Source organism: Phyllobates terribilis, unplaced genomic scaffold, assembly GCF_046119375.1.
Source record: "Phyllobates terribilis strain yellow unplaced genomic scaffold, ASM4611937v1 Scaffold_11__3_contigs__length_659146591, whole genome shotgun sequence".
Lineage (NCBI taxonomy): Eukaryota > Metazoa > Chordata > Amphibia > Anura > Dendrobatidae > Phyllobates > Phyllobates terribilis.
The window spans coordinates 530,238,124-530,252,366 of NW_027362771.1; the positions used below are offsets into that span (position 1 = coordinate 530,238,124).

General features: G+C 47.8%; 2 protein-coding genes across 2 annotated transcripts in view; one reads left to right on the forward strand and one right to left on the reverse strand.

The window, feature by feature from the left end:
* LOXL2 (lysyl oxidase like 2) overlaps positions 1 to 11,027 on the forward strand; it is a 59,775-nt gene extending 48,748 nt beyond the window's left edge. The window contains exons 11-14 of the mRNA XM_073653732.1: positions 2,477 to 2,592; positions 3,011 to 3,147; positions 9,916 to 10,027; positions 10,107 to 11,027. Of these exons, the coding sequence (XP_073509833.1) occupies positions 2,477 to 2,592; positions 3,011 to 3,147; positions 9,916 to 10,027; positions 10,107 to 10,186 (445 nt within the window). The 3' untranslated portion in view covers positions 10,187 to 11,027. The remainder of the gene's footprint in view (positions 1 to 2,476; positions 2,593 to 3,010; positions 3,148 to 9,915; positions 10,028 to 10,106) is intronic.
* Positions 11,028 to 11,317: 290 nt separating this feature from the next.
* The window catches only part of R3HCC1 (R3H domain and coiled-coil containing 1), a 34,855-nt gene continuing 31,929 nt past the window's right edge, over positions 11,318 to 14,243 (reverse strand). The window contains exon 9 of the mRNA XM_073654748.1: positions 11,318 to 11,902. Coding sequence (XP_073510849.1) covers positions 11,790 to 11,902 — 113 coding nt within the window. The 3' untranslated portion in view covers positions 11,318 to 11,789. The remainder of the gene's footprint in view (positions 11,903 to 14,243) is intronic.

A 14,243-nucleotide genomic window follows, 5' to 3' on the forward strand; every position in this document is an offset into this window, starting at 1 on the left:
TTAGGCCATGACGGCAGAACATAAAATCCCTGATGATATATAGTCTTGGATGAATTTATAAAAAAGTAGCACAATGGCACCAGCCAAGAAAACCAAAAACATATGACTGGTATCACAGCTCCACACAGTAGCCCTGTATTTAGGACCAAGGACGAGATTGTTTTCCTGATCTCAACTAAGAATTAAAGAGGGAGCCCCCATACACGTGAAAATGGGCCAACGAACGATCCGTTCATCCATAGTGCAAAATACATCACAGAGCGCAGCGACCAATACTGGATTTTTTTTCAGCCTAAGATGCAGCCATTGCTGATCATTTGCCGAACAAATCCAACGTTTGTTGGTAGGAAGTCTTCGAAATGAGTTATCGACAGTCAGGGTTGAAATTGGGCAACTTTTATCTGATGTTTATGGGTTCCTTTACCAACTGAACTGAGACCATTAAAAAGTTCCCAGCAGATTCCAATTTGTAGGCCAAAATATATTACATGTTAAGGTTTCATTCACAAGTCAATATTTTTCAGGTACGTAAAAAAAGGTTATCAGTATTTTTCACGTATGGATGGATAAATAAATGACAAAGCTGCTCCTTCTCCTGAATAGAATAACACACAAAGAGCTACTAGGGCCAATCATAATGCGTTTCCTTAATGGTCACGAAAGTTTACGGAAAAAAAAAACAATATAAGATTAACATTTCTCAAATCACAACCTAGCTCCATTTTATTTCTTGTGATCATATCAACCATGCCTCATACTTTACCCCCATTCTCTGTATATTCCCTTCCCTCAGGCGGCTTCTTACAAATGGTGTACATAAGTCTCGTTTTTAATTGAATGTGTAATTAAAGAAACACAGAGAAGAATAAAATCTCATAAATTGGCTTCAAAGTATATGAATGTAATATGGCACGGTGACACGTATCTGTATAAGCGCCTCGTACTGCTCCCAATCTTTTGCTACCATTGCTGTTCATATTAGAGGGAAACTCTGAGCACATTTTCACATGTGGAAGTAGAAATTTGGCTGTTTAGGCGCTTGTCCCCCAAGAAAAATGAGCCTTTTATTGTAGAAATCCGATGTGCCAGTCCTGAGAAATCTAGTGTACAAGTTATATGCAAATCAGGATAGGGGCGTGTCAGTGCAATTAGATGGCTTCTGCTTGACACGCCCCTAGAGCACTTCCTGCCTGAATTGAAAAGGACTTTTAGGCTAGATTTCTCATGACTGGCATATCCGATCATTAAAAAAAAGCCATTATTTTTATTGGGGAACAAGTGTCTATACAGCCACACCACTACTTCTGTGTGTAAAAACATGCAGACCGGCTCCCTTTAAGAAAGTTCAAATTTCATATACCTAGTCTGGGTTTCCTTCCTGCCAGTCACGGCAGAAGTTTTGTACAATCGCAGCTAAGCAAAATAGTTATCCCTCCCCCACCTACCATTCCTAGCCATAGGGTACAGCTTGATCCCAGCACAAAACACAGATGCACACTATTCTTAGGGTCTTTGATTTATTTTGAGTGCTTTACTTATAACCAATAGACAAGGTAGTTTAATCCTTATCCTTTCTCCTCCATTTGGCCCTTCGTGGTCACAGGCTGTTCCGATCATTAGCGGTCACCACCACTAGACCCCAGAGAAGAGACCCTATTAGTGAGGCGGTAGACACTGCGTTGTGGCAGGATGCACGCAATGTTTTATGTTTTTCCCCCTTTTCCTAATAATATTGTGGTAAGAATGTATCTGTAAGACGCTTATTAAGGGGAGTGAAGACCCCGATATACCTTATTAGCACTTGGGTCACAAATGGACTTTTTTGACACCTAGGAAAAGCTAAATTGAAAGTAAATGAGTAATAGCAAGTTACACAAGACCGGCATATAGGTCACTTCAGATATTTTATAAAGAAAAGCAAAATACTAAACGGCACTTGTCACAAATGCAGAAATCTCCACCGATACTCCCGAAGATCCAGAGACGTCACACAAGACTTCCCAACACCCCAAAGTCTATAATCTCTATAGACCTGTGATCTTTTAGTGCAGCTTTCAATGACAGCTTCTTTTTCAGTTTTTCCATATGTAACGTGTTAGGCCACATGGCCTTTTTCTTGCATTTTATGAGGTCCTGATGTGTTTGTTATAGATGAGGCTCTTAGATGTCTTCTAGGAGCAGGGAAGATGGAAGTAAATGGGTAAATTACTGTCGGCATTTTGCTTTTCATTTTTAATCAGAGCTGGTCCAAGGTCTTTTTCTTTCTTTTGCAACTTGTTGCTTTCATCTTTATTTTGCATCTTGTCCACAGAAACTGGACAGATACAGAGAGGCGTTTTTTGCAACACTGCCGATATTCTCACCAATCTCCCCTTCCAGATCATGTGGCTATAATATAGGATTTTTTATTTTAACCTGAATTTCTCTGGTACTCATAAGAGTTAACACCTGCTACCTATGGATTTTCTTCTATCAGCCACTATCACAGCATGGAAGTTTTCACTCATTACGACTTACTGAGCTTGAATGGGACCAAGATTGCTGAGGGACACAAGGCCAGCTTCTGCCTGGAGGACTCAGAATGTGAAACAGGTACGGACTGCATTCATATGGCCAATTTCTAAAAGGACCATTAGGTTAGCAAAAAGGCTTGGTGTGCCCTGAGTTTTTGGAGCAGAAACTCTTCAAATCTTCCTAAACAATGCGGAGTTTTAGCTCAGTTTCTGCTCCAAAAAAAAAATCAACAAAGAGACTCGGTGTGCACACATCCTGAGCAGAAACTCCACGTTATATACATGCGTATAACAAAATATGTGTAATTGCAATAATTTTCTGGGAGAAATACTTCATCTTCTGCAACAATTTCAAGGGTACCAACACTTTTGGCCATGACTGCATGTCTAGGATTCTTCTCCTAGGGAGAAGACCTCAGCTAGGGCTTTGCATCTCCCGGAGATCACATCCCTGCTCTCTCTCACAAGCTCATCTCTTCCCTCCCGCATCTTTTCAGATACACAGAAGCAATATGTATGCGCTAATTTTGGAGAACAAGGCATCAGCGTTGGCTGTTGGGACGTCTACAGACACGATATCGACTGTCAGTGGATAGATATCACAGACGTGGCTCCTGGAGACTACTTCTTCCAGGTAAGTTCCACACTAAAACTTCTTCAAGGCATCATATTTTAGAAACGAATACTCTCCATTTCTAATCCCACATGGAGGTATAATTTTTTAATGGTCAAGTAATGGAATGTTTCTGTTGCTATTGACAGTAATGGCACTACTTAAAGGGGAATATGTCAAAGGGAAAACGCAGCCCAAAGGGAGTATGTATAAAGCAGGAAGAGAAGAGCACACTGATTTATAGTTTTGTGGGAAAAGATACAGGCTCCAATCCATTATTGGGACTCAATTCACCAATTGCGATTTATTGAAGTCACTTTTTTTTTTTTTTTTTTTTTTTTTTTTTTTTTTTTAATATCTTGTGGCATTCGCTGATGTTTTTTGTACCAAATTCTGCAAAATGCTTCATGAATGTGGAGCAAAATTTAAAAAAAAAAAATGATCATTTTTGTTTTTAAGCAGTCTTTAAATAGTTGCATGTTTGTCTAAAAATGAACCAAAATTGAGAATTTTGCCAGAACCCTTACTCCAGGCAAGGACTAGAGTGAGACACACCATAGGAATGTGAAATTTAATAAAATTCGCTATTTGTATATCTGAATAAGTAAAACTTAGAGGAAAAGTAAAATGACTTCGACATCTTAAAAAATGGTGGAAATCTTCTAATTTTAAAATAAGGCGCATATACTAAAGCCACTAAAACAAAAAGATCAAAAATTGTATTCCAGAAAACTAGAGAAACAATAATGATAATCAGTGGCTTAGTATAGCTGAAGCTATGTAAAACTCTGCTCATTCTGACCCTAGGGGGCCCCTGGGAGGCCATAGTCAGTGATTGATGATTGGCAACATCTCCAGCCATGGTTCACATGCAAGTCCCAGACAGGAGTGTAAATCTATACTCAGCATTAACATTGGCACTCACTGCCCTCATCTGTCACAGTCTGTCCGGTGTCCAGACCAAGGCAGCCATCCCTTTAGCACCCAGCATCCTCTGCTTACTAGGTCCCACTGCAACACGTAATGACGTTTGTAGAGACCCGAGCTAGATCTCACATGACGCCATGGGGCACAAAACGCGCTCAGGATGTGGACTGCAGAAGTGAAAACTATCCTGATCTGGCTACCACAGAGGAAGAGACTGGATGCTGTACTGGGGCAGTGCAAATGTCTTAATGCAACTCTGGTGCCATCTCAGCATTGCAATGTAACACTAGATCATTACATGAGAATCCCACAACAGACTGAACATGTGGTAGCTGAGAATCAGCAACATTTACAGCGTGCTGCCATCTCCCATCGTGTCATGCCGCTGCTCAGCCATGTGGTTCCCACCCTGTCATGCCGCTGCTCAGCCATATTGTTCCCACCCTGTCATGCCGCTGCTCAGCCATGTTGTTCCCACCCTGTCATGCCGCTGCTCAGCCATATTCTTCCCACCCTGTCATGCCGCTGCTCAGCCATATTCTTCCCACCCTGTCGTGCCGCTGCTCAGCCATATTCTTCCCACCCTGTCATGCCGCTGCTCAGCCATGTTGTTCCCACCCTGTCATGCCGCTGCTCAGCCATATTCTTCCCACCCTGTCATGCCGCTGCTCAGCCATATTCTTCCCACCCTGTCGTGCCGCTGCTCAGCCATATTCTTCCCACTCTGTCGTGCCGCTGCTCAGCCATATTCTTCCCACCCTGTCATGCCGCTGCTCAGCCATGTTGTTCCCACCCTGTCATGCCGCTGCTCAGCCATATTGTTCCCACCCTGTCATGCCGCTACTCTCCCATATTCTTCCCACCCTGTCATGCCGCTGCTCAGCCATGTTGTTCCCACCCTGTCATGCCGCTGCTCAGCCATGTTGTTCCCACCCTGTCATGCCGCTGCTCTCCCATGTTGTTCCCACCCCGTCATGCCGCTGCTCAGCCATATTCTTCCCACCCCGTCATGCCGCTGCTCAGCCATATTCTTCCCACCCCGTCATGCCGCTGCTCAGCCATGTTCTTCCCACCCTGTCATGCCGCTGCTCAGCCATGTTGTTCCCACCCTGTCATGCCGCTGCTCAGCCATATTCTTCCCACCCTGTCATGCCGCTGCTCAGCCATATTCTTCCCACCCTGTCATGCCGCTGCTCAGCCATGTTGTTCCCACCCTGTCATGCCGCTGCTCAGCCATATTCTTCCCACCCTGTCATGCCGCTGCTCAGCCATATTCTTCCCACCCTGTCGTGCCGCTGCTCAGCCATATTCTTCCCACTCTGTCGTGCCGCTGCTCAGCCATATTCTTCCCACCCTGTCATGCCGCTGCTCAGCCATGTTGTTCCCACCCTGTCATGCCGCTGCTCAGCCATATTCTTCCCACCCTGTCATGCCGCTACTCTCCCATATTCTTCCCACCCTGTCATGCCGCTGCTCAGCCATGTTGTTCCCACCCTGTCATGCCGCTGCTCAGCCATGTTGTTCCCACCCTGTCATGCCGCTGCTCTCCCATGTTGTTCCCACCCCGTCATGCCGCTGCTCAGCCATATTCTTCCCACCCCGTCATGCCGCTGCTCAGCCATATTCTTCCCACCCCGTCATGCCGCTGCTCAGCCATATTCTTCCCACCCTGTCATGCCGCTGCTCAGCCATATTCTTCCCACTCTGTCATGCCGCTGCTCTCCCATATTCTTCCCACCCTGTCATGCCGCTGCTCAGCCATGTTGTTCCCACCCTGTCATGCCGCTGCTCTCCCATGTTGTTCCCACCCCGTCATGCCGCTGCTCAGCCATATTCTTCCCACCCTGTCATGCCGCTGCTCAGCCATATTCTTCCCACCCTGTCATGCCGCTGCTCAGCCATATTCTTCCCACCCTGTCATGCCGCTGCTCAGCCATATTCTTCCCACCCTGTCATGCCGCTGCTCAGCCATATTCTTCCCACTCTGTCGTGCCGCTGCTCTCCCAAATTCTTCCCACCCTGTCATGCCGCTGCTCAGCCATGTTGTTCCCACCCTGTCATGCCGCTGCTCTCCCAAATTCTTCCCACCCTGTCATGCCGCTGCTCTCCCATATTCTTCCCACCCTATCATGCCGCTGCTCACCCATATTCTTCCCACTCTGTCATGCCGCTGCTCTCCCAAATTCTTCCCACCCCGTCATGCCGCTGCTCACCCATATTCTTCCCACTCTGTCATGCCGCTGCTCACCCATATTCTTCCCACCTGTCATGCCGCTGCTCAGCCATGTTGTTCCCACCCTGTCATGCCGCTGCTCAGCCATGTTGTTCCCACCCTGTCATGCCGCTGCTCAGCCATGTTGTTCCCACCCTGTCATGCCGCTGCTCTCCCATGTTGTTCCCACCCCGTCATGCCGCTGCTCAGCCATATTCTTCCCACCCTGTCATGCCGCTGCTCAGCCATATTCTTCCCACCCTGTCATGCCGCTGCTCAGCCATATTCTTCCCACCGTTATGCCGCTGCTCAGCCATGTTGTTCCCACCCTGTCATGCCGCTGCTCAGCCATGTTGTTCCCACCCTGTCATGCCGCTGCTCAGCCATATTCTTCCCACCGTCATGCCGCTGCTCAGCCATATTCTTCCCACCCTGTCATGCCGCTGCTCAGCCATGTTGTTCCCACCCCGTCATACCACTGCTCAGCCATATTCTTCCCACCCCGTCATGCCGCTGCTCTCCCATGTTGTTCCCACCCCGTCATGCCGCTGCTCAGCCATGTTGTTCCCACCCTGTCATGCCGCTGCTCAGCCATGTTGTTCCCACCCCGTCATGCCGCTGCTCAGCCATATTCTTCCCACCCTGTCATGCCGCTGCTCAGCCATATTCTTCCCACCCTGTCATGCCGCTGCTCTCCCATGTTGTTCCCACCCTGTCATGCCGCTGCTCAGCCATGTTGTTCCCACCCCGTCATGCCGCTGCTCTCCCATATTGTTCCCACCCTGTCATGCCGCTGCTCAGCCATATTGTTCCCACCCTGTCATGCCGCTGCTCAGCCATATTCTTCCCACCCTGTCATGCCGCTGCTCAGCCATGTTGTTCCCACCCTGTCATGCCGCTGCTCAGCCATATTCTTCCCACCCTGTCATGCCGCTGCTCAGCCATATTCTTCCCACCCTGTCATGCCGCTGCTCAGCCATATTCTTCCCACCCTGTCATGCCGCTGCTCTCCCATGTTGTTCCCACCCCGTCATGCCGCTGCTCAGCCATATTGTTCCCACCCCGTCATGCCGCTGCTCAGCCATATTCTTCCCACCCTGTCATGCCGCTGCTCAGCCATGTTGTTCCCACCCTGTCATGCCGCTGCTCAGCCATATTCTTCCCACCCTGTCATGCCGCTGCTCAGCCATATTCTTCCCACCCTGTCATGCCGCTGCTCTCCCATGTTGTTCCCACCCTGTCATGCCGCTGCTCAGCCATGTTGTTCCCACCCCGTCATGCCGCTGCTCTCCCATATTGTTCCCACCCTGTCATGCCGCTGCTCAGCCATATTGTTCCCACCCTGTCATGCCGCTGCTCAGCCATATTCTTCCCACCCTGTCATGCCGCTGCTCAGCCATGTTGTTCCCACCCTGTCATGCCGCTGCTCAGCCATATTCTTCCCACCCTGTCATGCCGCTGCTCAGCCATATTCTTCCCACCCTGTCGTGCCGCTGCTCAGCCATATTCTTCCCACCCTGTCATGCCGCTGCTCAGCCATATTCTTCCCACCCTGTCATGCCGCTGCTCAGCCATATTCTTCCCACCCTGTCATGCCGCTGCTCTCCCATATTCTTCCCACCCTGTCATGCCGCTGCTCTCCCATATTCTTCCCACCCTGTCATGCCGCTGCTCAGCGATGTTGTTCCCACCCTGTCATGCCGCTGCTCTCCCATATTCTTCCCACCCTGTCATGCCGCTGCTCAGCCATGTTTTTCCCACCCCGTCATGCCGCTGCTCACCCATATTCTTCCCACCCTGTCATGCCGCTGCTCTCCCATATTCTTCCCACCCCGTCATGCCGCTGCTCAGCCATATTCTTCCCACTCTGTCGTGCCGCTGCTCTCCCAAATTCTTCCCACCCTGTCATGCCGCTGCTCAGCCATGTTGTTCCCACCCTGTCATGCCGCTGCTCTCCCATATTCTTCCCACCCTGTCATGCCGCTGCTCACCCATATTCTTCCCACTCTGTCATGCCGCTGCTCTCCCAAATTCTTCCCACCCTGTCATGCCGCTGCTCAGCCATGTTGTTCCCACCCTGTCATGCCGCTGCTCTCCCATATTCTTCCCACTCTGTCATGCCGCTGCTCAGCCATATTCTTCCCACTCTGTCGTGCCGCTGCTCTCCCAAATTCTTCCCACCCTGTCATGCCGCTGCTCAGCCATGTTGTTCCCACCCTGTCATGCCGCTGCTCAGCCATATTCTTCCCACCGTCATGCCGCTGCTCACCCATATTCTTCCCACTCTGTCATGCCGCTGCTCTCCCATATTCTTCCCACCGTCATGCCGCTGCTCAGCCATGTTGTTCCCACCCTGTCATGCCGCTGCTCAGCCATGTTGTTCCCACCCTGTCATGCCGCTGCTCAGCCATGTTGTTCCCACCCTGTCATGCCGCTGCTCAGCCATGTTGTTCCCACCCTGTCATACCACTGCTCAGCCATATTCTTCCCACCCCGTCATGCCGCTGCTCTCCCATGTTGTTCCCACCCCGTCATGCCGCTGCTCTCCCATGTTGTTCCCACCCCGTCATGCCGCTGCTCAGCCATGTTGTTCCCACCCCGTCATGCCGCTGCTCAGCCATGTTGTTCCCACCCCGTCATGCCGCTGCTCAGCCATATTCTTCCCACCCAGTCATGCCGCTGCTCTCCCATGTTGTTCCCACCCCGTCATGCCGCTGCTCAGCCATATTCTTCCCACCCCGTCATGCCGCTGCTCAGCCATATTCTTCCCACCCCGTTATGCCGCTGCTCAGCCATGTTGTTCCCACCCTGTCATGCCGCTGCTCAGCCATGTTGTTCCCACCCTGTCATGCCGCTGCTCTCCCATATTGTTCTAGATTCAGCAATTTCTTATAACTACTTCCTGCATTTCATCCTTAAACATGGACAGAAAATGTGAGGAGGAGGAGAGTGTTTATTAGTTGGAATTTAGCTACTTCACCAACAAGAAATAGGGGGATGGGGGTCTTGGATCGTGGCCAAGAGACACAGCTGGATGTCATGCTGTAGTCAGGAAACGTATTACTCATGTTGAAGACGTCTTGGAACTTTCCTTACCATTTTTTTCATGTAATTTATTAGGAATCAGCAGAGAGTGATGTGCAATAGAGTGTGAGCTCTTCAGCCAATAAAGTCAGAGAAGTGGTGTAGATACCGCAGAGGTCTGTGAGGTTCGGCTGAGTCACGTGGTGATGGCTTTTTTTCTGTGCAGATTTGTCATAAAACCTGAAGGGTTTCCTGAAACCAGTAGAGTGAATGGGAATCCTGAAGTCTCATGCACACATTGCTTATTTTCAGTGCAGATTTAAATCTGCAGGATGTCAATTTTTTGTGCATTTTTGCTGCAGATTTCACCCATGAGTGGGGAAAAATTTGTAACAAAAACACACCTATTTTACACAGTTTTTCCTGGTAAATGATGCAGAAATATCTGCCCCAAGCGCTTAGTGTGCACATACCCTTGATACTCCAATGATTTGCCTAAATAAAATTCCACATTAATCAGATTGAAAACGCAGCGCCATCTAGTGCTCCACACCTGTCATGTGCCATTTACAAAAACCTGCATGTTGCTTTTCAGTTAATGCAGTGTTCCCATATATTTGTTGCAGGTTATAATTAATCCTACACAGGAAGTTGCAGAATCCGACTACACCAACAACGTCATGAAGTGTCGATGTAGATATGATGGCCAACGTATCTGGATGTACAACTGTCATATAGGTAGGTGCCCATCTCCGTAGCCAGCCGTGCCCCCCATACTTTACATGGACACATTATGGACCAGTCTCTCTTCTTGCAGGTGGCTCTTACAGCACAGAGACAGAAGAGCGCTTTGAACAATTTAGTGGGCTCATAAACAATCAGCTGGCGGCCCGATAGAAACGACACCGAGATGCAGTCAATGTCTTCTACACCCAGGAGAGAAGAGGAATATAGCCTGATGCCTTCCACACGGGCCTTTTGGGGGGGTGGGAGGGCTACAACCTGTGGCACCTGCAAAGTGCGAGGCACATGGCAAATTCTGGCTAAATTTTTACATTCCCTGGTACGCCCCAAACAGTGATCAGCGACGTGAACCAACTTGTCCTGACACCTATCCAATCCCCTAGTCATGTCTCATAGCCGTAGGATCTCCAGGCCAGCACACTGGGTGCTGGACTACCACAATTCTTCCAGAAAGACATTATCAGGCCCTAGAGTAAGTGGAATTTCCAGAAATGTGACAGACGAGTACTGTAGCAGCAGATTTACCATCTGCTGGATTTAACTTCTTTGCTGCCAGGCCAGTAAAGTCTCTGCACTGCAGTATGGTACTAGTCAGCGACCAGTGGCCATGACAGCATGAAATATGGACCATCAGAGACTGCATTATTAAACCTGATCTCTCCCCTTACTGGGACCAGTACATCTACACTTCATGGGGACCCACTTGGTACTTATGGTGCTATAAACTCTTCTACCAGTGGGTCTCCCAGCACTTTGCCGATTTCCAGATTACGGTTACAAGTCCTTCAGTCTCAGACCTGTTCCTATGTTGTAGCAGTGACCTGTAGATCGAGATATCAGTGTCTATACTGTACTCGTATGGGCCAGAAAGTGACAAACCTTCTCCCTCTCTCTCAACACTACCAGCTGCCACCATTTAAAAAGGGCACCGTGTCCACTCAAATATATATCTACCCTTTCTGTGTATGTCTAGGAATAAATAACTTATTATTTACTCTTGCTTTTCATCACTTAATAACCCATCACTGAGTCGCTATAGCAGGAATCAGGCTGCCATGTTGCTTTCCTCGGCACTGATGAAGAGGGCAATAAACCTGCTTGTGAATGTGTGTATTATTTCCTACAGACAGGGATGGACATTTAAAAACAAAAACCACAATAACCAGTGATATTGTGTCACCGTCACATGTTGTTGGATACCAGACAATATGGCCGCTACATGGTTATGCATTGCAACTGGTTTTATTAAACATTTAAAAACAAGAGAACATTGAGGTATTGCTGCTTTAAGGCATCTGGAATGGAAGACGAGACCCCCTGCCCACCCGCTTCTGACACAGATTTATGGGATAATGGACTCATCTGCCTAATCAAACACATACAACTTGGCTTTAAACATCTGGTTGGGCTAAAACAAACAAGACATGTTGCCCCTGGGTATCGAAAAAGCAGCCGGGGGCAATTTAGTGGATAGACCCCCTTTGAGCGTCCATGCCATTCTGGGAGGTATTCTGTCCCAAGTAGAAAAATAAAGGTCGAAGCAAAAATAATATTAGCACCTTAAAAAGTAAGAACCCCGAAAAGTCTTCTCTGTAAGTAACCCCACCCCAAATACAAAAACAACATTCCTTGTGCAGATGAAGAGGCGCCCCTCTCTGCAGAAGTCACCCACCACAACGCAACCTCACCGTGCCGGCAGTGCACATGTGGCTAGCACATGCAGGTCCTCCGGCGTAACAGCCGGCTAAGTCCGGACTCACTCTACCACAAATTGGTCAGGCGTCTTTGGCAGTGCCAGCGCTTGGTGCACCATTCTTCTTGCCACCGTTGTGTCAGTTCGTGGTCTTTCCTTATGAGGCTGCTTGAACGCTGCAAGAGAGGAACACTGCGGTTACACATAAGAGGAGACACTAAGAAGATGTTTCCATAAAGGTCGCCGGAATTCACAATACATATTTTATAAAGCAAGTCTTAGACTTGATGAGGCAGATTCACTTACTTTGAAAATCCATGTCAGATTGGCTGTATAATCCTGACATGGAGTTTGTTTTGTCATCAAAAACAGGTATGACTGCAAAGTTCTTGTAAAGACAAGCACCTTTTTTTCTTTTTTAAATAACAGTGTCAATTTAAAAATTGTTTACTGCATGTTGCCTAGGTTACCAACCAAAGTGGTGTCCAGTCTTAAGTGCAGCGCTTACAAGTTTTGACTAATACAGTTTGTAAGCGCTGCTCTGAACCTTGTTACACCATGCTCATCCAATACTGCAGAACACACAGCAAAGCAAAGGTGCCACTGGTCTGAAATGGTCAATCTGGACTACATGGTCCCTCAGCAAAAAAAAAGGAGGCCATGAGCCTGAGGATCGGTGTGCCCCTGTAGACAAGATGAGACCATCCCTTTAGGATTGGCATCTTAGGAGTCCAGCTATTGAGTGAGAGTCCAATGTATTCATTCTTTGCCCAACTGGCTGGTATTGAGCAGTGTAAGATCTCAGCGGGGATGAGGAACACTGAGGAACTGTAAATCAGGCTGGGAAGGCAGACTAAGCTTTCAGATCAGGATAAAGCCACTCAGATGAGAATCAAAGTAAGTGCACCAACCTCATCAGGTCTAAAATACCCATTTATTACTAATGCATACAGTTTACATTGTGAAATCTGATGATGGATCCACTTGTAGGGTATTTGCACACGTTCAGTATCAGAAAGATCTGCTGGGTAAACTACACATTTTGCAGTTGAGGCCCAATGAGTCTGACCTGTAAGAGTTTCCCCAGCAAAGAAAGCAGAGTAGGACGACTTCCCCTCTTCTCTACCAGGAGCTTCATTCTTACATATGAGAGTTTGCCGCTCTTTTAGAGAAGCATCTTGATGATCCTCAGCGACTAAACATACACTAATCTTCTTTAATTTGATGCAATTAGGATAGGATTTCCTCAAAAGAGAATAGACCGACAGCAGAAAGTCATGTATCAGACACCGATTTAATTCATGTGTGTGATGACGTTACTATAATAACTTCCAGTGATTCAGCATCTTAAAGATGTGGAATAAGTGTGAATTAAAGAGCATTTCCACCACCTCCCAGTCCCATCATCAGGTCTATAGAGGAGGTGTCACCCAGATATTCAGGAGTGAATGGTTTGTTCATTTATCCACAGAATTAATGGGAGAACGTACAGTGAGGGAATCTGCCTGGGACGGCGCTCACCTACAAGAGCAGCACATACTGAATCATTTAGGCAGAAGCAATTAGGAGCTGTGCATGCCGGGGAGGAGTAGTCTGGGCAGGAAGGAATTAATTACTACATCCAAGACATCACTAATGCGAATTGTGTTTTACTTAACCCATTCTGCATGGGATTTCAGGGAGCGATGCTGCGCCTCCCAATTGCTGCGAATATATTTCGGCTACCTTTACAAGCAGGAGGTTCTGTACATGTCCAGATGTGATATTGTCCTAGCAATGCGTGCATCAAACCCAGTCTTAGCTACTGTAATATTTCACTTCCAGGACCAGTGTCTTCCAAGTAAAAATCTGGGTGCAGAAGACTGCAATTTTGTCATTAATACTTCAGTACGATGTCTGATGGGGATTCACTCCAGCTGCTGGGCAATAGCCCAAACCTATACAGGCTTGTCATAGCAAAAGTTGCCTGAAGAAACCAAGTCCTGCCGAAATTTTTTCTCAATAGGAATCGCGATATTTACAAGAGTTAGGGTCTAAGGAAAGAGTCAGATTGCTGTATAACTGACAATCGCTATGTTCGGACTGGCCGGTGGCTCGCCCATCCAGAGTGGGCTCACGCTCTGGTTTGGAGAACCGACAGTCAGTCCGCGCGTTGCGATCCTCGTCCATCTGATTGCTCCCTAAGGAAGCGTCTCAGCTGTCATCCACGTACTAAGCTCCAGTAAAATAGATGTTTTCACATGCAAAGTACCACCTTTTCCCAAAAGGCATAAACTCTGGAAGCGCCACATCACTCGCAGGGGAGGTACTACTTCAGGCATCTGCAGGACATTGACATGTGGTGCTATTCACGGTAACGTTTTCATGCATTCATCATAGATAAGAAAAGCGGCAATCGGCCAAATCCTAAGTAGTAACATATGCGACTATAACACTATTGCCCCAAATGGTGTCCCTGCTGGGAATTATTAGTTTACTGTAACAATTAGAGGTGGAGGAGGATTACTCCGTGCTCTT